The sequence below is a fragment of the Danio rerio genome, chromosome 19 (genome assembly GCF_049306965.1).
Source record: "Danio rerio strain Tuebingen ecotype United States chromosome 19, GRCz12tu, whole genome shotgun sequence".
Lineage (NCBI taxonomy): Eukaryota > Metazoa > Chordata > Actinopteri > Cypriniformes > Danionidae > Danio > Danio rerio.
Window position 1 is genome coordinate 9,840,001 of NC_133194.1, and position 27,394 is coordinate 9,867,394.

The following is a 27,394-nucleotide window of genomic DNA, read 5'->3' on the forward strand; positions in this document are numbered from 1 at the left end:
CAGAAATTGGGGAAAAAAATAAACAGAGGGGCTAATAATACAGGGGGGCTATTAATTCTGACTTCAACTGTATATATTTTCTGCTAGTTATTTGTCTTGATTGCAATGTTATTTGTGGGATGGCATAGACTTTGAAAAAATAGAAAAAATAAATAAATTTCAAAATTCGAACTACTAAAAAAAACAAATTTGTGTCTAACTAGTAGATACTTCAAGCTATTAATAAAATCCAAGTATCCAACTAGGTATAAATAACACTGATTTGAAATCTGTGAAGTTTATATTCCTCTCAATTTGCTCGACCAACACAGGAAAAAGTTCAAAACACGATCAATCCTGCAAAACAGAATGATGTACTAAAATACACACTATATAATTCTACAAGAGCTCAGCATAATTGAGTACCACAGATATTTACATTAGATGTCGCCAACCCTGTTGTTGTCTATTGGAAGGAATGTATCAATTGAGCCGCCGTTTTAGTACAGGGTAGCGTTTCTTAGGAATGAATGCGGGACCAAGCTGAAGTGGAGGACTGGCCATCCAGAGCCAGAGGTATACTCATATATGCATACATCTATGATCAAGAGTTTTCCTGGTGGTCAGTATGCAATTTTTTTATTATTATTATTACAAAAATTATAATTTTACATCCACTTTCTAGATTGAAGTGACTGCACGGGCATCCTGACAAACAGCATGTGTTTGAGTATATGGCAATCTATTATCCTCCCTCTCTGTTTAAATTTGATCTAATTCATGTCCTGAAACACACCTCCTCTCCTGCTCTCATTTCTCATACTAACAGAGGGAGTGATTCGTTTGTGAATGAATCTCTGTTATGAACGACTCGTTTACTTAGCCAACAATAATACAAGTTTCTAGCACCGCAGCATCTTGTTGTCATAATTCTTTACCTTATGCTTTGTTTGCTCGTTACTACAGCTCTAAAGTCCAGCATCTTCACGATGGCACACTGTCTTGACTAGTACGGTTGAATGAAATTTGTGCTGGGAGCACTGTACAAATGTGGCGGTGCTACTGATGCATGTTCAGGGTCTGTATGCGACATCTAGTGTATCCATGATTGAGTACACCCCATTTCAAAAATTAATATTTTTTTATCCATTTCTCAGTGAATATAGGCTATGTATTTTGGTGTTTTTTTTTTACAAAACAGAGTTATTAAACAGATATATTTATTAAATTAATACTGTAGTCACCAACCATATTTAGAAATTAAAAGATAATATAATATTCAAGATAAATATTGCATAAAAGAGCCGCAAATGGCAGATTGTGTTTTCAGGCTAACAAACATACAGATGTCATATTTCTTGATGTCAAGCGTCTGATTTTTAATGAAAATAGTGTAAATATACAGAATTTAACTAACCTTTTTAAGAAAACTAACCGAGTTTAAATATAGTTCATGTTCCTCACACCACAACACACTTGTGGCTTTCGCTTAATCTATGTTTTCCCCATATTGTCACACTGAATGAAAGATCATCATCTTCAGCTGAACCTCGCAAAAACTGAAATGCTTGTAGTTTCTGCCAACTCGACCCTACACCATAACTTTTCAATCCAGATGGATGGGGCAACCATTACTGCATCCAAAATGGTGAAAAGCCATGGAGTAACGATTGATGACCAACTAAACTTCTCTGACCACATTTCTAGAACTGCTCGATCGTGCAGATTCGCACTCTATAACATCAGAAAGATCCGACCCTTCTTATCTGAACATGCAGCTCAACTCCTTGTTCAAGCTCTTGTTCTCTCCAAACTGGATTACTGCAACTCTCTACTAGCTGGGCTTCCAGCTAACTCTATCAAGCCTCTTCAGCTGCTCCAGAACGCAGCAGCACGAGTGGTCTTCAATGAACCTAAACGAGCACATGTCACTCCGCTGCTAGTCCGTTTGCACTGGCTGCCAGTTGCTGCTCGCATCAAATTCAAAGCTCTGATGTTTGCCTACAAAGTGACTTCTGGCCTTGCTCCTTCTTATCTGCGCTCACTTCTGCAGATCTATGTGCCCTCCAGAAACTTGCGTTCTGTGAATGAACGTCGCCTCGTGGTTCCATCCCAAAGAGGGAAGAAATCACTTTTGCGAACGCTCATGCTCAATCTGCCCAGTTGGTGGAATGAACTCCCTAACTGCATCAGAACAGCAGAGTTACTCGCTACTTTAAAGAAACGACTAAAAACTCAACTATTTAGTCTCCACTACACTTCCTAATCTGCAACTGCCTCTCTGAATATCACACTAACTGTACAAAAAAAAAAAAAAAAAAACTAATACTACTAATACTTCCCTTCTTAGACTTTACAGACCTGAAACTTGCCTATAGCACTTATTCATTGTTGCTCTTAGTTGTGTAAATTGCTTCCTTGTCCTCATTTGTAAGTCGCTTTGGATAAAAGCGTCTGCTAAATGACTAAATGTAAATGTAAATATTGTTCTGAGCTCCAGAGCCTCATGTTGTTCTGATGTTTTATTACCTCCAGCAGGTAGTCGGAGGCGTCGTGCACCAGCATAATGAGGGTTCCTGCTCTGATGTAGTTCACACACCACGAGAAACTGATCAGCAAGATGGTGGCAACATGGTGCACTATCTGCTCTTTAAAGTCCTGGAAAAACAGACAAACAGGCAGCATTATTTTATACACCAAACAACACAACGGCTTTGGTCACATACATAATATAAATTATATAAATATTAAAATGATTGGGTTATTAAGAATATTACTGATAAAGATAAAGTCAATAGCATTTTGATTTTAAAGGCTACATTTCCTGAAATCGAAATAACAGGACTGTAAAAACTGCAATATTGTGAAATATTAGAGCAATTCCAGCGTTATGGATGTGACATTTGCAGTAAAAACTCAAAACATAAATTTACATAGAAAGCACGTTCACATTATATTGAAACTTTTGTTTATATTTTCCCGAACAACTGACCACAGAGTTAAGGGACCAGAAAAATATCAATCTGTAAACATCTTTTGCACTTTAAATGAGGGAAATAAACATGCGTTATGGATGCGACATAAAAAGTCTGCTGGTTTACAGTATACAACATGGTTTGTAGAAATTCTGTGAATTAAACTGCACAACCCAAAAGAAACAATGCTAATCAAAAGGACAAGAGTCAGCTCTCTATAGAACAAAAATGATTGATTATTTAATTTAATATTTTCACTTTTATGAGGAAAAAGTGTCGTGACGGATGTGACAGATGTGAAATTGCCACTTGTGTGACTTTGGTAAATCAAATAGAATAGTTTGAAAACACTGACAGATGCATTGAGTATTTCTAAAGTACTGTAAAAATACTTGCCTACACAAAAAACCCAGAAACAGCTTCAGTATTTTAGTGAAAACTTTTTTTTTTATGGCAAGGTTGACATTTGCATGCAATTGCTCATTAATATAATAACTTCTATTATAATATTGAAAACAAAAAACAAAACTGCAAAGCCCTGTGTGAAAAAGTGTTTCTCAAGCAGAAGCGAACTTGAGTTCCGCAGCAGGAAATCCTCCAAAGCAGACCAGCAAGTCCACGACTCAAAATCTAAATAAAGACTTTGGAATGGCCTAGTCAGGGCTTAATTTGTGCTGGAACACGCCGGATCCAGCACCTCTGAAGTCTGATCCGGCACCTCAACTGCCCTCCTCCCCCCTCCCGTTCACTTTGTTCCACGACACCCTCTTTCGTCCGCGACAACAAAGCCCCACTCTAGCTCTTAACTTATGTCTGCGACACCCCTCCGCTAACCCCCACCCCCCGATCTCCACTTTCATGCGCGACACCTCTACATACTCAGCTAGCATACCGGATCCGTTATCTGTTCCGGGACCTCGCGATTCACAAATTAAGCACTGGGCCTAGTCAAAGTCCTGACCTGAATCCAATTGAGATGAGGTAGGGCGACTTTAAAAAAGGCAGTTCAAGCCCTCTAATGTGGCTGAATTACAACAATTTTCCAAAGAGGAGTGGGCCAAAATTCCTCTATAGCACTGTAGCAGACTCATTACAAGTTATTGAAAACGCTTAAATGCAGTGTTGCTGCTAAGGGTAGCCAAATCAGTTAAACGATTCAGGGGCAAACACTTTCACACAGGGCTATGTCGTTTTGGATTTTGTTTTCTCTAAGTAATAAAGACCTTTATTAAAACTGCATTACGTGCTTACTTGTGTTATAGATGACTAATATTTAAATTGGTTTGATGATCTGAAACATTAAAGAGTGACAAACATGACAAAATAAAAGAAAACACTTTCACATCACTGCAAGTTTGTCTAATTATGCTTGTTTATTCTTTTGCTAAACTGTATCTATATTTTGTAGATGCTGTATATTCTTTTTCTTTTTTAATAAAGGCACTGAATTTAGGTTACTTCAGCAGCTCTGTTCTGTGATAGTAGCTTGAGAGTCAAAGTTCAGGATGAGCATCACAGACTAGGTGACTAATTAATCAAACCATCACTTCAAATTGGTCACCTATTAAAATTCAGTTGGGGAAAATGTGACCAGGTGACATTCAATGTTGCATTTTATTATCTCAGTCAGGTTTTTTTTTTCATGTTGTACAAAGCTTGATTTAATACATAACCCATCTGTAAATCAGTCTGGTGTATTTATATAATCTTATCAGGCCCCTAAAATGTTCCTTCAGACTTCAGAAAGAATAAAAATCAATGCATCCCCTTCAATTAAGCAAAATTATGAAGCTTGTTTCCTTGATGTAGTCACAGTGAGGTTGCTTTTCCATTTACAGTGCACAGGGTAAATTAGTACACCCTCATATGAAAATTAATACTTGTATTCATTTCTCAGTAATGGCCGGTGCTTAATTTGTAAATGAATAATTCCCGGAATAAAACCAGGAAATAAAAGTTAGCATGATCGACATCCACCACAAATTAAACTTTTTACCAGAACATGAAGTCATTAACGGTGATAGCGCAAAAAAAGCATCAAATTTCTTCACGGTCTTTAATTATTTTGTATCATATAACTTTATGGGTCAATTAGCCACGTAGCTACAAACATTGATCCTATGAAAAAAATCACTATTGAGTTTACCAACACCTTTACTAACAGCATTGACAGTAAAATATTAACTCTACTCAGACACGCATACAATCTCCACACCAATCTCCATGTGATAAGCAACATCTGAAAACTCTGAACAAGACTGATCACTGATTAAAGTTTACTTACTTTTCGCTTGACGTCTGATGCGACGCTGAAGAGGAGAGACATGTAAAACCCTAGTTCAATCATGTAGTACCAGTACTGAGAAGGCAACAGCGGCTGGAGAGAAAAAGCAAACAATCGTTTAATTCAATAAGTCAAGATTTTATGTGGTGTCATTTTCTGCCGCATATGGTCTGAAGCTTAAAGGAACACTACACTTTAAAAAAGGCTAATTTTAAAACTCTCCGAAAGCTAAACAGTGGAGTTTTAACATTTTTGAATCCATTCAGTCAGTCTCAGGGTCTAGCCAGAATACTTTTAATCAAAATAAATCATAAATATATCATCATAAATCATCGAATCGGATTAGCATCTCGCGCAAAAAAAAGGCTAATTTTACAACTCTTCTAAAGCTAAACAGTGGAGCTTTGACATTTTTGAATCCAGTTAGTCAATCTCCGGATCTAGCTAGAGTACTTTCAGCTTAGCTTAGCATAAATCATTCAATCGGATTAGACCATTAGCATCTAACACAAAAAAGGCTAATTTACAACTCCCCTAAAGATAAACAGTGGAGTTGTACCATTTTTGAATGCAGTCAACCGATCTCTGGGTGTACCAGGAGTCCTTTTATCTTAGCTTAACATAAATTATTGAATCAGTTTACATCATTAGCAATTCACACACAAAAATGGCAAATATTACAGCTCCCCTAAAGATAAACAGTGGAGTTTTAACATTTTTGAATCCATTCAATTGATCTCCAGGTCTGGCTAGAGCACTTTTAGCATAGCTTAGAATAAGCCATTGAATCGGATTAGACCACTAGCATCTCGCACAAAACACATAACACAAAAAGGCTAATTTTACAAATCTTCTAAAGCTAAAGAGTGGAGTTTTACCATTTTTGAATGCATTCAACCCATCTTGGGGTGTGGTGGGAGCCCTTTTAGCTTAGCTTAGCATAAATCATTGAATCAGATTAGACCAAAAATTAGGTAAAAAAAAGAAGACTTTTTAGAACTTAAAAGCTTGATTCTAGTAGTTACACAGTGTACAAAGATCGGTGGAAAATAAAAAGTAGCTATATTCTAGATTAATATGGCTAAGAACTTTCTCCTCATTCAGGCGTAATAATACTCATGGCTGCAGCATGATATTATCCAGCTAAAAAAAATATTCCCCAGCTAGGCAACAGCAACAGGGGTTGTCGCGAGGACACTTCAGATTAGTTTGGAAGGGCACTTTCTATCCAAGACTAAAAAGGGCATGTGCACTGCACAGGTTGAGCCCTGTGTGTGCACATGCCTGGTATTAGCTGTTCTTGTTGAATCACTGAATTCCTCCTCATTTTTATGTCGCTGTGGACAAAAGTGTCTTGTAAGAAATGAGTCTGCCTCGACCCAACTTCCACTCTAAATGGTGAATTGATGCTCAATTGCCAAAAGGGCTGACTTTGAGAGAAAAGAGAAGTCAACAGGGTCTTGTCTCTGCATTATTTGAGGTGACTACATCTCGACCAAATGGTAACAATTGTAGAATGGGGATGGGTGTGGTGCACAAAGAACCATCTCATTAATGATGTTGAAACTGCATTAACATGGAGAGATAGGGAGAACAGCTGGGTCAACAGCCAAGGAGCAACTTCATTAACATCTAAAGGCAACATTAAAAAACATTATAAAGCTTTGAGTTTAAGAATGTTCAGGGTTCATTCTGACTCCGGTGAACCCAAGGTACTGCCATGTATTTTGAGACTGCTATGCTGAATAAACATCTTCATTTAGACTTTCTTCGTCATCATCATTTTTTCTTACTGTCTGCTAAATGACTAAATGTGAAATTATCAAAACTTTTTTTTTTCATTTGTGTGAGATGCTAATGGTCTAATCCAATTCGATGATTTATGCTAAACTAAGCTAAAAAGTGCTAAAACTCAACTGTTTTACTTTAGGGGAGCAATATAATTACCCTATATTTAAAAAAATGGAGTGTTCCTTTAAGGTATTTTTGGCATCAGTTTCCATATATCTCATAGCAAAACCATATTTTTGCAATCCTCCTCAAATATTATATACATTAGCTTATCGACAAAAAAGCTGACTGAAGATTCATTTTAGATTAAGACAATATTGAAACCTACAAGTCAACAGAAGAATGAAGTGAGCATACCAGCACTGGAAACCCTGCCCACATCTCCTTCGTATCGTAGAACCAAGGTTTCTGAGGAATACAAACAACATGAAGAGAATTTGAGACTAGATAAAGGTGCTCTGCCATTTCATCTCAATAAAACCTATGCAGGTCACAAGTATAAGATTACACCAGTTAAAAAGTGGTGGTCAACAAGCATGGGAATTCTTTAACAGCCAAAGGCAAAATGCAGGTTCAATTTCAGAATTTTCTAACATTTTTTGTGTTGAATTATAGCTTGGTGTGTATGGATGTTTCCCAGTACTGGGTTGCAGCTGGATGGGTATCCGCTGTGAAAAACATATGCTGGATAAGTTGGCGGTTCATTTCGCTGTGGCGACCCCTGATGAATAAAGGGACTGAGCCAAAGGAAAATAAATGAATGAATTTTAGCTTGCAACTCTTAAACTTTTCTAAAATGCAGCAACAAAATAATAACAATAAAGGAAATTAAGGTTTTAACTTTAAAAGACTTTGTAGAGTTCAAATATGGTTTATGCAAACTTTTGAAATTAACCCCTTAATGGTCACTCTAATACTTGAATTCACACTTGGAAATGAAATATTATATATGCATTTTGTATAGAGTTTGCTGAGGTAAGTTCAAGTTTAGACCATTTTTTCATCAATATGTACTGAAGAATTGTTAAGGGGACAATTCCATTTCCAAAAAAAATGAAATCCAAGATTTCATTTTTGCTAAAAAAAAAAAAAAAAAAAATCTAAATAAATGTCAAAATAAAAACTTGCATTAATTCATAGGAAACTATTAAAAATTACATAAAGTAGTAAATAGTTAAATAATGAACAGATATCAGCTGTTTAACCTTTGTGGCCAAAATATTAGAAAAAAATAAATGGGACAGATAAAATTTTAAATTTAGTAAAATTGTTAAAATTTTTAATCCAAACATAGTAATAATAATAATAATAATAATAATAATAATCATAATAATACTAAAAACAATAACAATATTAATAATGTTATATTGATAAGTTGTTTATCTGTTTTCCTACCTTAAATAAATAATAATAATAATAATAATAATTATTATTATTATTATAATAATTATAATAATAATTATTATAATAATAATAATAATAATAATAATAATAATAATAAATGATAATAATATTAATAATAACATTAATAATGTTATAATAATTGTTATTGTTATTATTATTATATAGGCCTTGTTAAGAAGCGATCATCCATCAGCATCAGGTGCACAGCGGTAAGACGTTTAGCAGTGAACTGTGACCTTATTTTAAACGACAAATGTGTAATAAAACTGCTAATTTACGTTTTTATTTAATTTATGCATACGCAATGAATGTAAGCCTGCAAACTGATCAAATGAAGAATATGTAAACTTAGTTCATATACATAACTAAATAATAATTAAAAGTCTGGGTGCTGAACACAGAGGACTTTTATTTTGAGGGTGAAGCCACAAGCTCAGATTTGGTTGACCAATCAGAGGAAAATGGGTGTTTCAGCATCGCCTACATGTGTATAATTAATTTAAGTCGTTTATCAGTTTTCCTACCTTAAATAAATAAATAATAATAATAAATTAATTAATTTAAAAAAAAGAGCCAAAAATCTTGTTTTTAGTTTTTTGTGAGCAAAAGAAAAAACAAAAAACAGCCATTTTCTTAGTTTTCCTTTTTTTTGTTTGAAAACAGAAGATATCCTGATTCTCTTTAACCCCTACAGATAAACTTTAAAGTCGTGACGGTGCATTTGAGATACTCACATCAATAAGTGCAGCAAGGCCAGCAATGAAAGCAACAAGGTAAAAGGTAAATCTCCAACTGTAAGAAAATGTACATCCATTTCAGCAAATCGACACTATCGGCAACAAAATAATATTACATGCATAACTTTCAAGAATTACTGCTTCCAAAAACATTTCTTTTAAGGGTCTAGACATATTCAATCATGAAGTTACTACACACACACAATGACAAAATGTACAAAAAAACAAGGTGCATACGCTCCACTCACAACACAAACACTACTATTACAAGCCAACAGCTCCTACGCCAGTTTTTTTGTACAGCATCTACAACCTACTGTTGACTGACAGCATGAAAACAGGCTAATTTAAAGGATGTTTCAGGCTTAATACAAGTCAAGCACTATCGACAAGCATTTGTGGCTTAATGTACATTAGCACAGAGAATAAAAGATGCATTAAAGCAGCGCACTTAAGTAAACTGGGTCATGCACTTCTGAAATATGAGGGCGGTGTTTATGTCTAAGCACATAATCGAATTCATTTAGGCTGTAAGGATGCTTAAACTGCGTCTTGTGTTGTAGGCGGATACATTTCTGGATTTATGATGGTCATACAGTGCATCCGGAAAGTATTCATAGCGCTTCACTTTTTCCACTTTTTTTATTGTTACAGCCTTATTCCAAAGTAGATTCATAAAATTTATTTCCTCAAAATTCTACACACAATACCCCATACTGACAATGTGAAAAAAGATTTTTTTAAATTGTTGCAATTTTTTTACAAATAAAAAACCTGAAAAATCACATGTACATAAGTATTCACAGCCTTTGATGTGAAGCTTTAAATTGAGCTCAGGTACATTCTGTCTCCACTGATCATTATTGAGATCTTTCAGCAGCTTAACTGGAGTTCATCTGTGGTCAATTCAGTTGATTGGACATGATTTGAAAAGGCAAACCCTGTCTATATATTGCCCCAGGGTTGACAGTGCATGTCAAAGCACAAACCAAGCATGAGGACAAAGGAATTGTCTGTAGACCTCCGAGACAGGATTGTCTCGAGGCACAAGAATGGGGAAAGTTACAGAAGAATTTCTGCTGCTCTGAAAGTTCCAATAAGCAAAGTGGCCTCCATCATCCGTAAGTGAAAGATGTTTGGAACCACCAGGACCAGGACCACTAGGTTGAGTGATCGGGGGAGAAGAGCCTTAGTCAGGAAGGTGATCAATAATCTGATGGTCACTCAGTCTGAGCTCCAGCATTCTTCTGTGGAGAGAGGAGAACCATACAGAAGGACAACCATCTGTGCAGCAATCCACCAATCAGGCCTGATGGTAGAGTGGCCATATGGAAGCCACTCCCCGCCTGAAATTTGCCAAAAGGCATCTGAAGGACTCTCAGACCATAAGAAACAAATTTCTCTGATCTGATGAGACTAAAATTGAACACTTTAGAGTGAATGCCAGGTGCTACGTTTGGAGAAAACCAGGCACCACTCATTACCAGGCTAATACCATCCCTACGGTGAAGCATGGTGGTGGCAGCATCATGCTGTGGGGATGTAATTCAGCAGCAGGAACTGGAAGACTAGTCAGGATAGAGGGAAACATAAATACAGCAATGTACAGAGACATCCTGGATGAAAACCTGCTTCAGAGTGCTCTTGACCTCAGACTGAGGCAACAGTTCATTTTCCAGCAGGACAATGACCCAAAGCACACCACCAAAATATCAATGGAGTGGCTTCACAACAACTCTGTGAATGTTTTTGAGTGGCCCAGCCAGAGCCCAGACCTAAATCCTATTAAACATCTCTGGAGAGATCTGAAAATGGCTGTACACAGTCGCTTCCCATCCAACCTGATAGAGCTTGAGAGGTACTGCAAAGAGCAATGGGTGAAAAGACAGGTGTGCCAAGCTTGAGGAATCATATTCCAAAAGATTTGAGGCTGTAATCGCTGCCAAAGGTGCATCAATAAAGTATTGAGCAAAGACTGTAAATACTTATTATAAATATATACATTTATAACAAGTATCCATAAATATATAAATATCAGATTTTTCAGCTTTTTTATTTTTAATAAATTTGCAACAATTAAAAATAATCTTTTTTCACCTTGTCATTAAGTGGTATTGTGTGTAGAATTATTTTGGAATAAGGCAGAAACATAAAAAATGTGGGAAAAGTCAAGCACAATAAATACTTTCTGGATGGACTGTATTTTGCAAACATTTAGTGGAATATTTTTAATTCTCTTACACTAACAAGTGAAATATTAAAGATTATCAACAATATCCCAAATGCTTTAGATAAATCTCAGCTTGTACCGTACCGTTCACATTCCTTTAATTAGACGTGTTGAATGTGTTTTTTTCGTGTGAAGCACAAGACAGGTAATGTTGAAATGTCAAAGACGAGATATTAAAAGGACCAGTCCAAAAGTTAGTAGAACAGTGAATTTACTTCATACATTAGCCAAATTTTATTCTGCTTATAATAACACCACATACCGTTTTTTCCTGAGTGCTTCCTACCACCTAATGGAAAATGTTTATTTGTTCTGTTGTACTGTGAATATCGTGTACTCTGCGTTAGTGTTGAGATTATCAGGAAGCACTGTTAATCATTTGATATTTTTATGACATTTGCTTTTTTGTAAGGCTTATAAAATGTGATATCATTTGAGCTTTATGAAGGGATGCAGGTGCGTTGTCGTGTACCTGGCCTCTCTGAACTTCTTCAGCTGGTTTGGTCGCTCTTGGTTCCTTCGTCGCCGGAACCATCTGTGGATCTCTCTCTCCGTGTGCCCCGTCTTTTTCACTAAACTCTCCACTTCAGCCTGTAGGGCAGCAGAGAACATCAAGGGTCATTAAATTAATTAATACAACACATCCTATGCTGTGTATTAATAACAAGGATGATGTGAACAGAGTGGAAAATTTGACTGTGTACACATATCCATAGTTTTTATTAAGCATTTACTTAAATGAACAATACTTGTACAGTATATATTAATTATTTACTAACACATTATTAAAATCAGTTTACATTGTTAATGCACAAGAGAACCAACGATGGCTTTTCATTTCATTAACTAACAAAGATGAATAAATAATGTAATAAATGTATTGTGGATTGTTTGGCCTATGAATTAACACAGTTACATGAACTTTATTAGTTACAGACTAACCTTATTTGAAGTTTTTTTTATTTATCTTAAGTGTTTAAGGTGTTACTTATCATTATATTGTAATGATATCATGAGGTGCATTTTGATAACTTCAGTCAGAGCAAGATGGAGGTGTACATTTCAAATTTCAATGTCCTAGTTTCTAATAACACCTGAAAAAATTGGAAGGAAAAAGTCAGCTAACATGGGTTTAATCAGAAATAATGTAATAAAAATAAGTATAATAAAAAAATACAAAAAAAATACAATCATAATAATAATAATATTGAGACAATTAAAACAATGTTTACCAAACACTGTTGTTAGTTCAATGAAATATTTTTAATTAAAATATCAAAAACAGAAATGAACTAAACAAAATACAGAAAGTAAACAGAGTTTACACTTTTTCACTTTATTTTTAACAAATCAATCCCAACACAAAATATTTGTGGAAAGTAGTCTGCTGGATAACAGGGTGTCCTGATTTGCTGAGGAAAAACTCAATCATAATTAATTAATGATGAATTTCATCATATAGGAGATTACAGAAGTGAATCAATGAGATGCAAACTAGTCCCTCTCTGAACAGATTCTGCTATATCTACACACATACAGCTTAAAAATTTAACTTTAATGGATAGTTTAGCCGAAAAAATAAAATAAAATAAATGTACTCACTATTTGGTTTTCCTCAAGTGCTTCTAAACCTTTACTCTTTTGACATGATTCCACTGAGTAGTACGATACGCTTTTATAGCCATTTTCACTGTCAGAGTATCAGAAAGCGAACTGTATTGTACAACTTTTTGGGTACGCTTTTGAAAGGGTACCTACCACAACAAAAGGGTATGAAAAGGCGGAGCGAGACGCGCAGCTGAACGCTATTGGTTTACAGAGATGAATCACTGGCGCGTGTACAAGCAGGAAATTGAAATCAAAGGAACCGCCATTTTTAAATGAACAGCCGATACATTACACCGTAATAATATATACATATAATAACAAGCCATGGTGACCAGAGCTTTAACAAACCTTGTTGTCGAGCAGCCACAAACCAAGAAGAAGAGCAGAATCTACCCTACCGTTGTTTTCAAAGTCGTCTAAAGCGCGAGCGGATTCATTTTCTCGCTTGCGCTCGCCACAGGTCTTTATCTGAAATAAACTTCTTGAGCTGATGATAATAACGTGCGTGTGATTATTGAAGCGCTTCTGACATCCGATCCTTTTAGAAACGGAAACTCGCGAGTAAAGCACAAACAATCAAAGAGAAGCCCGATAAAAAGGAGCAAATGATTCTTTCAGCAACCTAAAACATGAACAAACTGCCATGTTTACCTATTATCATCATCACCTTTTTGACTATTATGAACTCGGGAATGATGGAATTACTCTCTAACAGAGGTTACATGTACAGATACAGATGAGAGGTTTGCACTGATAGTAGCTATATGTTGCATGTTGTTTTTGAACCCAAATAAGGACTAATTGTGTGCTGTGTGTAGTTTTTCTGTTATTGAAAACATATTGGAGACTGTAAGGGTCAGTATGTGTTCATATACGTTGCATTTATTTAGTTATTTTATATAATTGCAGACGTTACAGTAAGCTATTTCATCACTGATCTGCAGTTATAATCAAATCTCGTTCATAAAAAAGTTAGAAATGAACATTTTACACAAGTCTTTGTGTGTATAAAGCATCTTTTTTGTGAGAAGTGCTTCTCATATGACCCATACAGCTTTATGTTGACATTTCCTCGAGCGAGAATGACGTTGACTGAAACTTTGTCATACACCACGTACCCTTTTGGCAGTGAAAATGCAAGCCTGATAAAGGTGACCCGTACCGTTCTGTACCACTCAAGTGAAAACGGGCTAATTAATACAAAAAATATATTCGGAGGAAAGCTGTTACCAGCAACCAGTAACCACCGACTTCCATGGTATTTGTTTATCCTAACAAGTGAAGGCTGAATAAACGATGATAGGATTTTCAATTCTGGGTAAACTGTCCGTTTAAGGTTTAAAGGTGCTTTAAGTAAGGCGGCAGATTGAATAGATGAAAGGGACATGTCCTACTTCCCACTTATGTAGTCATGATTATAAGCGTTTCATTGTTGGAATGGATAAAGTGTAGCATTTAATTCACTGACAACCATATAATACACTTTAATTGCATTGTGGGACACACACTAGACAGTCGAGTACACACAGCAGTGTAAAAGTGCATACGGTTTAGCCAGGTCAGTTATTTACTTCCAATTGCCATGTCAACTTTACACAAAGACCTCAGTGCTCAAAACTCACCGCCTGGAGACATATGATGATGAAAATTTTTGTCTTCTCTTGTTTGTCATCTGCTGATTCAGCTCTGCTTTCCCACCCATTGAGTTCTTTATATCAATGATTTTAAAGGACTTTATAGGACACATTTACAACAAACAAACACAAAACCAAACTGCTGCTGGTGTATTTGTGGAAACAGTAAAAAAACCTATTGTGTAGGTCAAAAAAAATTCTATTAAGTAAAAATCATGTTCCATGAAGATATTTTCTAAATTTCCGTACCATAAATGTATCAAAACGTTAACAAATAAAATAAACAAAATTTGTTTAGTAATGGGCATTGCTAAGAATTTATTTGAACAAATTTCTTTCAATATTTAAATTGTTTAACCATCAGACTACATATTTTCCTAACCCTATCCCAACACCCTTATGTTATCCTGATTTATTCAGCTTTCAGAAAAAGTTTCAATCTCAATTTCATAAAACAAATGGACTCTTATGAGGGTTTTGTGGTCCAGGGTCACATTTTGTACTGATGTATGGATTTGTACCTGTTTGGGGCTTTTACTTGTGCTCCTGAAGTAAGCCTCCAGCATAGGGTTGTGCGCCGCTCGCACTCGAACTTTCTCCTTCACACCCAGAGCTGTGGCCAGACGAATGGCCACCGTCCTACAGATGGAAGACAGTATTAAACTCTCAATGCTTGAGCTGGAAAAACTGACAGCAGCGCGCCAGATATATATATATATATATATATATATATATATATATATATATATATATATATATATATATATATATATATATATATATATATATATATATATATAAAATATTGAATATTCATAGGCTGCTATGCTTATGAAAGGCTGAAGCAATTTCCTTCAATATAAATTACATTTGACATGGATTACTGGACCGTTCCATTTGCATAACGGACGATGAATTGATATCAGATGTTCTGTGTCTGAGCTCCTTCTTAGGCCTGGTTTATACTCAACACGTCTGCTGGTTCGCTTGAGTGTGCGTGGTGAATGTGACGTCATCGGAGAGTTTGCGAAGGTTCGCTTTGGGTGCGCACGACATGATTTCGGCTGGCGGAATGCATGATTTTTTTGTTTTTTTGAGACTCGAGTAAACAGTTCTCTCAGCACCGCATTTAAAAATCTTTAAAAATATCTGCATTTTTTTAGCAAGGGCTCTTTTTTTTGCATTTATTCTTGCCATAATAAAAATAAATTTGTAGTGAAACTCATAAAAAAAAGCAAGTGATACATCAAAGTTTGATTAATTTTTTTTCCTTCAATGATTGATAAATCATTCAAATAATTTATAAAAATAATAAAAATAATTAGTTTAATAATATTGATTGATATTAATGATATGACGTAGTTCCGAAAACTTTCTACTTCTCTGTCTATCCTTCTGATTTTACAGTCAGTTCCTTTTGACCGCCCCCTGTCATTTTAAAGAACATCACAATGGCGAACGCGTCAAGTATAAAAGCCTCGTCTGGTTCATGAGGTGCGCGATGGGGCGCCAGGAGAAAGTATAAATCCAGCTTTAAGTTCACCAAGGCGGCATTATTTAAACATGAATACATGAATATTACAATACAATATTATTATAAAACATTAATAATACATTTATTATAATACATTAAGATTAGTTTTAAAATGCAAGTTAAAGCCAAAACTGAATTTTCAACCAACACTCCTGTTTGTAGAGTAAAACTTCTTCAGCCATCATCATTAGTGCTTCACAATATTGTGGAAGTCTGCTATTTTTTCAGGTTTGACTTGAATAAATAGTAATATTATTGTCACTTTTGATTAAATTAATCCATTCTTACTCAAAATACTCCTTTCTAAAATATGCATGGTTACATTATTTTGAAACGAAACTTTTGAATGGCATAAAACAGAACAGTTGTGTCAAAAATTGTTTAAGTAATGATCACAACATAAGTAAACACTAAAAATAAACATTCACATCTACACTACCTGACAAGTCTTACCGCCAATCCAAGTTTTAGGAACAACTAATAATAACTTGACTTCTGGTTAATCATTTGGTATCAGAAGTGGCTCATATGAAAGGCAAAGACCTCTAGATGACACTTATTTAACCTAAATTAAATATGATCATGCCTTGATTTTTTTATTATTTAATTAGGACAGTAAGGTCTGACTTTGCTTGGACAAGTCTTGTCACTTAACAAAAATAATGTACAGTATAGAATATAAAGTCAGTGCAGTGGAAAAAGAATGAATATTGTGTACGACCTCAATAAGCTCAGAGGTTTGCATCCATCCATCTCTGCAATCACTCAAAGAACTTATTAATAAAATCATCTGGAATAGCAAAGAAAGTGTTCTTGCAGGACTCACAGAGTTCATCAAGATTTTTTTTTGTTCATCTTCAATGCCTCCTCCATCTCACCCCAGACATACTTAATAATGTTCATGTCTGGTGTCTGGGTTGGCCAATTCCTGAACCCCTTGAACTTCTTTGCTTTCAGGATTTTTGATATGGAGGCTGAAGTATGAAAAGGAGCGCTATCCTGCTGAAGAAATTGCCCTCCTCTGTGGTTTGTAATGTAATGGGCAGCACAAATGTCTTGATACCTCAGGCTGTTGATGTTGCCATCCACTCTACAGATCTCTCACACGCCCCCATACTGAATGTAACCCCAAACCATGATTTTTCCTTCAGCAAACTTGACTGATTTCTATGAGAATCTTGGGTCCATGCAGGTTCCAATAGGTCTTTTGCAGTATGTGATGATTGAGATGCAGTTCAACAGATGAAATCTACCTTCAGCTACTTTATTAAATGATCAACTAGAAGTCAACTTATTATTTGTTGCTCTTACAACTGGGATCGACAAGACTTTTGTCAGGTAGTGCATTTCTTTTACCTATACGATATATGTTTTCTGAACAAGAATATCTTTTATAAATATTTTTCTATGCTTTTAAACAAATTCAAATAAAAACACCCAATAAGTGTGATGCTGACATTTTTAAACAGCGTTCTCATTAGATCAACAGTAAGAACTGATAAAAGGTTCATGGCCTAAACCATATGTTGCAAGTGTAATATTGACATTGGTGTTAACCCCGTAAAAACACACTTCTGCAAAGCACGTTTCATGCTGACCTCTCGAAAACTTGTCGTATGATGAGGAAGGTGAGTGCAATGGGCAGGGTCACCCAGAGGTCTGCTGTTTTGGCATAGGTGACACCGTCCCGATCCTCCAGGTCAGCCCAGCCCAGGTCTCCAGGAAACCACAGCCTCTCGTTCCAGAACCACTCGCTCAGCCTGGACAACATCCTGATGCAGAGGAAGACACAAACATGACATTAGAGCTGCACAATATATAATTTCAGCTTTGATATCGCACAATAGTCACAAGTTATGTAATGTTGATTCTGAATTATAGTTGACCAGGAGCCACAGAACACATCAGATTTGAAGAGTCGCTGCCAAGTTTTACCATAATGGAGTGAAAGTGTATCATTTGCATGTGTTTTTAAGGCCTGTGACTGCCTTTCAAGAGAGTTCAAAACAATTGGACACAAATAGTTATGTTTGGAAGATTATTGTATTTTAATATTTATACAAAGTAAGTTTTTCTTAATTTGTGGCCTGTTTCTAGTCCAAATATTTACATTTCATAGAAGGAATGCACTGATATGGTCTGTTGGGCCGATACCGATAACTGATCAATCTTTAGATTTAAAGGCCAATAACCAACATGTTAGCCAGTAAATATAAATATTAAAAAATGTTATATTTTTATACAGTGAATAACTGCTTTTAGTTCAAAAACTTTATAAAAGGTTAAACTGATCTTAGAAAAGCCTACTCAAAGCAAAAAATAGCAATAATTTAATCATTTTAAGGTGATTATATAAGACATGTACTGGTATAGGATTCTGATGGCATGATAACCGTGGATATAATTATCACGGTTTCACAGTCTCACGGTATTGAGATTAATACTCTAATATATATATTTTTTAAATGTCTGGGTAAAAATCAATAACGTTTTTTCCCTTTGAAAACAATATAATTTAATTTAGGAAACATTTATAATATTTTGAAAAAGTAAACATGTCAGGCTAAATAATTCAAATAAGACATTAAATTCTGCTGTCTTCAGTTGTTTCAAAAAACAGATTTCTTTACAATTTAAAATGGCATCTTTGGATATCTTTTCTGCTGGAGATACTGTTGTCGTAAAAAAATGGATGGTCAGGCAAGCAATGATCAACACAGCAGCAAACAGATGTATACGAACAATCCAGAATCGTAGTCAAAGTAACTGGCAGATGGTCACAAGGCAGGCAGGTCACAAGTCCGAGTGCGAGCGGCGCACAACCCTATGCTGGAGGCTTACTTCAGGAGCACAAGGCAGGCAGCAAACAGGAATAAATAAATAAACAAGGCGAGGATCAAAAACATAGCAAAGCAAGACAAAGGAAAACGCGTTGTAATGTCACTTAAACAGATAACAAGACTCAGCAACGTGTGTGTTTGAGAGGTTTATATATATATATATATATATATATATATATATATATATATATATATATATATATATATATATATATACATATATATATATATATATATATATAAAATAATTTTACGTAATAATTTCACGTCCAAATGTGCCATGGCGTGACGCAGCTGACTCTTAAAGGGAATTGAAGATGAGACTCTAATTGATTTAATGCACGTTATGCTCAAAACTCATTAAGAGAATGAGCAAAACCCTGTTAGACCATGCGCCAAGGTGCAGACCGTATTTTTTCTTAAGCCCTTAATGCTTTTTGTGCCATGCACTTTAGTTTTTGTGCCTAGATTGTTAAAATAGAGCTCTTTGTCTTACTGTTGCAAAACAGATATTTAAAAAAATGTAAAAAAAATAAATGAAATAAAACAAATGACTAACACTTTGCTCCACTGGTCAATTTTTATCTACCTGAAAACATCAAGAACATTCAGCAAAACAAAATCACTTAAAACAGAGTTGAATTGTTAATTTGGTGACATATCTTTCTTAACACGGCTTGCCTACTTGGTCATAAATTATTTCAGCATCGATACTAAAATCATAGCAGATTTTTGGATAAGAAAACCAGCAGGTCAACTCTTCTTGGTTTTAGAGATGGACACTGACAACTTTGCCTGATGTGCTAAAAAGAATTCAATTATATCATTGATTGCAAACCATTTGCAATATGTGCAGTACACTGCGATATGCATATCTGCTATATTTTGAAGCCCAAGTAGTAAACAATTCAACTTCACAAAAATAAAGGTGTTTACGGTTGAGCATTCCATCCTTTTTATAACCACCTCTTGTGACACCATGTCCTGCTTTCCATTCATTTAGATGTCTTTTGTCTGTGTCGCATACATATTTCAGTTAAACTGCTCTAGAATTAGTTAGGAAGTATGCTGAGACTCATTGTGTTCGGTGTGCACAAAGGTTGAAATGGAAACGTTCACATATAACCAAACACACCGCACTGACAGAACAATCCCACCAGAGATTGCTTTAATCTAACAAAACCTGCCAAGTGTGAACACACCCTTATAATTACGAAGCCTTTCTTGAAATGGCCCACACCCAATAATGTCTCAAAATGCTTTTTAGGCTGTCAGTTCACTAGTGTTTAAACAGAGCATGCGTTTACATTTATTATTTACAATACACTGCCAACAGTCTTCTGTGAGGGTGTAAAGTAAAACATTAAATTACACAAAAATGATCATTTACTCACCCTTAGGTGGTTCCAAAAGTTACAACCTTTATTCTGTTAAAAACAAAAGATCTTTTGAAGAAAGCTGGATTCTGGTTACCTTCAACATCCATAGTAGAAAAAATAAAGTCAATGGTTGCAGGTTTCTTTAAATCAGGGCCGGAGTGGGACACCTTTTCAGCCCTGGAGTTTCAAGCCTCAGACCGGCCCACCTCAATTCACGACTGACTATATTAAAATAAGTAAAATAAATAATATCATTTCCAAATCATTTTCTAATGACACTATCATGTCTTTTTTTGAGAAAACAGCTGCTTTAGAACTTCAAATGTTCAACAACCCTAACAGTATTATATGTCTTAACAATAAAAATGAAATCGATAAATTACTCTAACGAGGATCGAACCCGGGTCCGCGGCGTCTTAACCTAACGTGCTAACCACTGAATCACAACAGCTGGGTACAGTGTGGAGACACAACTGAGTTTATGATCATTAAAATAGATGAAAAGAGAAGAGTTGCGGTAAAATAATCAATAAAAAGGCTGTGGTCAAGTAAATAAATAAATTTAAAAAGTGTGACTGCTGAGAGCAACAGATTCTGGAGCTAGGGCCACCGGCCCTCACAGCCAAAAAACGGACCGGCCCACCGGGAATTCTCCCGGTACGCCCGATTAGCCAATCCGGGCCTGCTTTAAATTACCTTCTTTTGTGCAATAAAAGCAGGCAGGTTTGAATTAAGTGAAAGATAAATGACAGAATTTTTAACTTCAGAAAAACTAAACTCTACTGTTGGCTAACAGGCCCAAAATGACCTGCATGTTGCAACCATCAACAACCGGGACAAAAACTTAATTTTTGAAAACTTGAAGCTTGATGACGAGAGTGACGAGATGATCCCAAGGTTTCCATATCCGGGACCATGCCATATCCTGAGCTGCTGCTGCGCTGATGGTCATGGGAAGTGGAGAACATGAGTCTGATTCCAGCGACGCTCCAGGGACAGACGAGACTTCGCTGAGGCCAGCTTCCACTGCGGTGACTGAAGCTCTGCACAAGACTTTTGGCCAGCGGAGAAATTAAAATGGTCGTGCCCAACTGAGTCTGGTTCTCTCAAGGTTTTTTTCCTTCACTCCTATCAGGTGAAGTTTTTTTTCCCTCTCCGCTGTCGCCACTGCCTCGCATGGTTCAGGATTGGTAGAGCTACGCATCAATGAATTTGCTCTTCAGTGTTTGAACTCTCAGTAATGATTTTAAATCACACTGAACTGAGCTAAACTGAACTGAACTTAAACACTAAAAACTGAACTACACTGTTCCAGTTACTATGACCATTTATGTGAAGCTGCTTTGACACAATCTACATTGTAAAAGCGCTATACAAATAAAGCTGAATTGAATTGAATGACCTTTTTCTAAAACAACCCCAACATAAAAAATAAACCATTTTCTATTTTCATGAAGACTGTACACATATTGTAGGGTTCAACTGCACTGTAAAAACCAATTAGTTGCTTCACTTGAGTAACGTAAACAAACCTGTTGGCTTAAGGCTGATTTATACTTCCACTTCAAGTGACTGCCGTGATCCACGGTACCTGCCTTGCGTGTAGTCGTGCATTTATACTTCTGCGTGCTGGTTGTGTTGCTCTGCAATAACACTTCTGAAACGCTAGCTGGCAGTAGGTTTTGATGTTCCTCTGTGAAAGGTTCTTTGTGTGTGTGGGTGTTTTTATTTTTTTTTATTTGCTACTTTAAATGTACAAGTAGCTAAAACTCGCTCATTCAGAGGCGGGAACCAGCGGACATGCAACAGCTTTAATCAAAGTAAACACAAAAGTTTCCATCTGGAGTTCCTTCACGAGACTTGACACTTGTACACTCGCTCTATCAAGCTTGCGACTCTCAGCACCGCCCACACTCATCACCGCTACCAAACTGACTAATCACAGAGCTTGCGCTACATGCTGTTGCGTCATGTAGCTACATATTTTGAGAGGTGCGTCGTCAGAGTCATCGTCAACCACAGCAAGGGTTAAGCGACCGCACAGAGGCTGCGCTGGACCATACGCGTGCTCTTGAGGCAGAAGTATAAATTAAGTTGACTTTACCTACAAAAGTGAGTAAACTTGTTATAGCTTGGAACTATTGGGTTGACTTCATTTTTATAGTTTATAGTTTTTTTTTTTAATAAATTTAAGGCAATGCGTTGTTTACTCAATCACAAAAGAAGCAATGGGTTTACTTATGTTCTTAAAATCAACAAACAGCATCATTACAATCATTACAGCATCGATATCACAAAGTGTGAATCTACAACAGTCACATCGGATAGATATGCAGTGTTGAGTTGACTTTGCAGTGTTTTTTTTACATTTAAATATATAAATCCATAAAGCATGCACTGTTAATTTCACTTTATCTTTGCTTTATTGCATTTATCTGTGCTTGTAGTTTGTTTATTCCATTTTATGCATGATTCATTCCCCTACAGAAGCATCCCAATCAAAAATGAATACATTTAGTAACACTTTAGGAATCAATTCTCATTACCAATTCAATTCAATTCAGCTTTATTTGTATAGCGCTTTTACAATGTAGATTGTGTCAAAGCAGCTTCACATAAATGGTCATAGTAACTGGAACAGTGTAGTTCAGTTTTTTAGTGTTTAAGTTCAGTTCAGTTTAGCTCAGTTCAGTGTGATTTAAAGTCATTACTGAGAGTTTAATCACTAAAGAGCAAATTCATTGATGCGTAGCTCTACCAATCCTGAACCATGCGAGCCAGTGGCGACAGCGGAGACTAGTTACTTTTTAGCATGCACGTTATTGACATGCTTAACAGTACTTACTGTATAAAGCATATATTCTGTATAATCTTATTCTACATTGTAATCCTACCCAATGACCAAAACTACCTTAATAACTATTAATACGGAGCAAAATAGAAGCTGATTGAAGCCAAAGTCAAAATGGTTTGCCAAGAGTGAGTATTGAACCTTAAAATAAAGTGACCATAAACTCAAAGTATAAAGTATATTGCAATATAAATTGCAGAAAAATTTTATAATTATTTTTTTTTATATCATGCAGCCCAACTGTCATCCATAAAACCATTTTTACACCAGACACATGCATTGTACACTCCAATATAACTCTCACAAACACACAATAAGACACCGTAAAAGATACTAGATATTAGACACTAAATTGCCTACTAGAGCTGCACGATTAATCGAAAAAAAAGATTGCGATCTCGATTCGACCCCCTAAACTATCTTAATCCAGCATTTCTACGATTTTGCCAATCATATTTTAAAGTTCAGGAGAGAAGCAAAGGCGGCTGCACAAATCTTTTTATTGTTTCACACACGTTGCTCAGCGACAAGGACACCTCCAAATGATGTTAAAAGAGTCACATACTGTATTTATAAGGTATAAATCACCCCAAAATGTCATTTTTGTCTTCATATAATGATGTATTCACGGCCGGGAAATCACACGTGATGCGACATAAAATTATTATTGTTGTTTTACCATATGTTTGAGAAAAAACAATAATAATTGGCGCCTCGTAATTAACCTTTATTTTACATCTACAGAATCGTGAGAAAATCGTGATCTTTATTCTAAGCAAAACAACTGCGATTCTCATTTTAGCCAGAATCTTGCAGCTCTAGTGCCTACTCATAAAACATTGATGAAATACTGCACACTGACAAAGGAAAACTTAGACATGAAAACACTGTAAAAAAAAAAAAAAAAAAAAAAAAAAAAAAAACCTGGTTGCCTTAAATTAAGCTGAATCAAATTAATTTTATGAGCCCATTAAACTTATATTGTGTTAAGCTGACTTAACTTCCGTCAGAAGTCTACTTGCATATGTCACAAGTTGAATTAGTATGTCTCCTGCTATTTGCATGTCTTTATGACTTAATGCACCGCAAGTTTTCCCCTCCCAAAGTCCTTAAAAACATTTTTATTTTTACAGTTTGTCAAACACACGAGTCACAGATTCATTCATGAACAAAAGCTCTCCAACTGCTTTTTATAGTTGAGGTATTTACAAACCAAACAGTTCCTCAAAGCGGAGTGTGAGCGCAAACAAAAGCTGACGTTGCCGGAAAGTCTTTGGTCTCCCAGTTCAAAGTCCATTTGTCTTTATTTAAATTTTCTAAATCTAATTTAGTCCTTTGAGAAATACTTGTAGTATTTTAGACTCAACAAAGGGAAACTATTCTTTCACGCCCAAAGCATGTTATTGAATGGAGGAGATATTTGGTGAAGTAAACGTACTCCCTTTTAGACAACGCTTACTCAATATTTAGTCTTTTCTTACTTGACACCACTTTTCTATCATCATATCTATCAGTTCTTCAATTCGCTCTTTTATATTGCTTATATACACACACACACACACACGAGCCAAACTCTGATAACATTCTGACACTGTGTATTCTCAATGTGCTTTTAGCTCATTCACACAGAATGGCACAGCAAGGGGAAAGAATCTGTCTCATTCTCTGGCCTGTCCGGCTCCAAGCAGTACTCATTACCACAGGTGACAGTACAGGCTTTCAGCCGCTGCCAGCCAATGACAGCAGCCATGATGTCATGCTGACCTCTCAGAAAGACTCCATTGAGGCAGAGCAGGCTTTATTACAGCTGGCGCTCCATCCGCTCAAACCGTGTCACTGACAGCACGGGGATGAGGAGGAGCTTTCACTGAAATGTCCACCGCCTGTTTTCTTGGACCCGGGTGAATGGCTCACCAATCTGTACCAGGGATGTGCTTGTGAATCTCTCAGGAGAGCTCATGTTTAACAGAAAGTTTACTTTGACGCGATAGCTTATCTGCGGTCTTGAGCTTGTGTTTAGCGTGTGAATAATTTGACCTGTCCATTTTGAAGGCAGAAAACAGGAGTGTTTACTAAAGGAATGAAAGCTTTGTGTATGTTTTAAGATCTCTTAACCCTTTGTGTGGTCTTATAATCTGTGTATTCTGTCTGTCCTGACCCATAATTCTGTGTATTCTGTTTGTTCTGACCCATAATTCTGTGTATTCTGTTTGTCCTGACCCATAATTCTGTGTGTTCAATCTGTCCTGACCCATAATTCTGTGTATTCTGTTTGTCCTGACCCATAATTCTGTGTATTCTGTTTGTTCTGACCCAAAATTCTGTGTATTCTGTTTGTTCTGACCCATAATTCTGTGTATTCTGTTTGTTCTGACCCATAATTCTGTGTATTCTGTTTGTCCTGACCCATAATTCTGTGTATTCTGTTTGTTCTGACCCATAATTATGTGTATTCTGTTTGTCCTGACCCATAATTCTGTGTATTCTGTTTGTCCTGACCCATAATTCTGTGTATTCTGTTTATCCTGACCCATAATTCTGTGTATTCTGTTTGTCCTGACCCATAATTCTGTGTATTCTGTTTGTTCTGACCCATAATTATGTGTATTCTGTTTGTCCTGACCCATAATTATGTGTATTCTGTTTGTCCTGACCCATAATTCTGTGTATTCTGTTTGTCCTGACCCATAATTCTGTGTATTCTGTTTATCCTGACCCATAATTCTGTGTATTCTGTTTGTCCTGACCCATAATTCTGTGTATTCTGTTTGTTCTGACTCATAATTCTGTGTATTCTGTTTGTTCTGACTCATAATTCTGTGTATTCTGTTTGTCCTGACCCATAATTCTGTGTATTCTGTTTGTTCTGACTCATAATTCTGTGTATTCTGTTTGTTCTGACTCATAATTCTGTGTATTCTGTTTGTCCTGACCCATAATTCTGTGTATTCTGTTTGTCCTGACCCATAATTCTGTGTATTCTGTTTGTCCTGACCCATAATTCTGTGTATTCTATCTGTCCTGACCCATAATTCTGTGTTTTCTATCTGTCCTGACCCATAATTCTGTGTGTTCTACCTGTCCTGACCCATAATTCTGTGTATTCTACCTGTCCTGACCCATAATTCTGTGTATTCTACCTGTCCTGACCCATAATGCTGTGTATTTTGTTTGTTCTGACCCATAATTCTGTGTATTCTGTTTGTCCTGACCCATAATTATGTGTATTCTGTTTGTCCTGACCCATAATTCTGTGTATTCTATCTGTCCTGACCCATAATTCTGTGTATTCTATCTGTCCTGACCCATAATTCTGTGTGTTCTACTTGTCCTGACCCATAATTCTGTGTATTCTACCTGTCCTGACCCATAATTCTGTGTATTCTACCTGTCCTGACCCATAATGCTGTGTATTTTGTTTGTTCTGACCCATAATTCTGTGTATTCTATCTGTCCTGACCCATAAATCTGTGTATTCTGTTTGTCCTGACCCATAATTCTGTGTATTCTGTTTGTCCTGACCCATAATTCTGTGTGTTCTGTTTGTTCTGACCCATAATTCTGTGTGTTCTGTTTGTTCTGACCCATAATTCTGTGTATTCTATCTGTCCTGACCCATAAATCTGTGTATTCTGTTTGTCCTGACCCATAATTCTGTGTATTCTGTTTGTCCTGACCCATAATTCTGTGTGTTCTGTTTGTTCTGACCCATAATTCTGTGTGTTCTGTTTGTTCTGACCCGCCTTCACTTATCCTTTAAAATAGAGCAGCAAAATGTCATTTTAAATCTCAAATCTATTTTGCACTAAGAAACAACCTCTTCATCTCAAACCCTGCACTGTAAAACATTCTATGATCGATTGAAGAAGATCTAAACCTGTGAAGACACTTAATTGGGTGAGTGGAGTGCCCTATGAATCTGCCATTATGTGTCTTTGAAAACAGGTGATAGTCAAGGGGTCATAAAAAGAGCACGAGAGAGGACTTGGGGATACAATGAGAACCATCTGTGCCAGAAAAACATGTTGAAACTGTCATGTATATTTGAAAAGACACATACTGTATGGGAGAGAAGAGTCCAGTTTAGATGTTTGAAACATAGATATTAGTCATGAGTGCAAAACTTAAACTATGTGTAAAAACAGTAG

General features: G+C 36.1%; 1 protein-coding gene across 1 annotated transcript in view; it reads right to left on the reverse strand.

Moving 5' to 3' along the window:
* cers2a (ceramide synthase 2a) overlaps nucleotides 1-27,394 on the reverse strand; it is a 39,212-nt gene that overhangs the window by 6,509 nt on the left and 5,309 nt on the right. The window contains exons 2-8 of the mRNA NM_153671.2: nucleotides 17,775-17,948; nucleotides 15,164-15,281; nucleotides 11,873-11,991; nucleotides 9,168-9,225; nucleotides 7,387-7,437; nucleotides 5,239-5,331; nucleotides 2,509-2,637 (exon numbers count right to left, since the gene is read on the reverse strand). Coding sequence (NP_705957.1) covers nucleotides 2,509-2,637; nucleotides 5,239-5,331; nucleotides 7,387-7,437; nucleotides 9,168-9,225; nucleotides 11,873-11,991; nucleotides 15,164-15,281; nucleotides 17,775-17,947 — 741 coding nt within the window. The 5' untranslated portion in view covers nucleotide 17,948. The remainder of the gene's footprint in view (nucleotides 1-2,508; nucleotides 2,638-5,238; nucleotides 5,332-7,386; nucleotides 7,438-9,167; nucleotides 9,226-11,872; nucleotides 11,992-15,163; nucleotides 15,282-17,774; nucleotides 17,949-27,394) is intronic.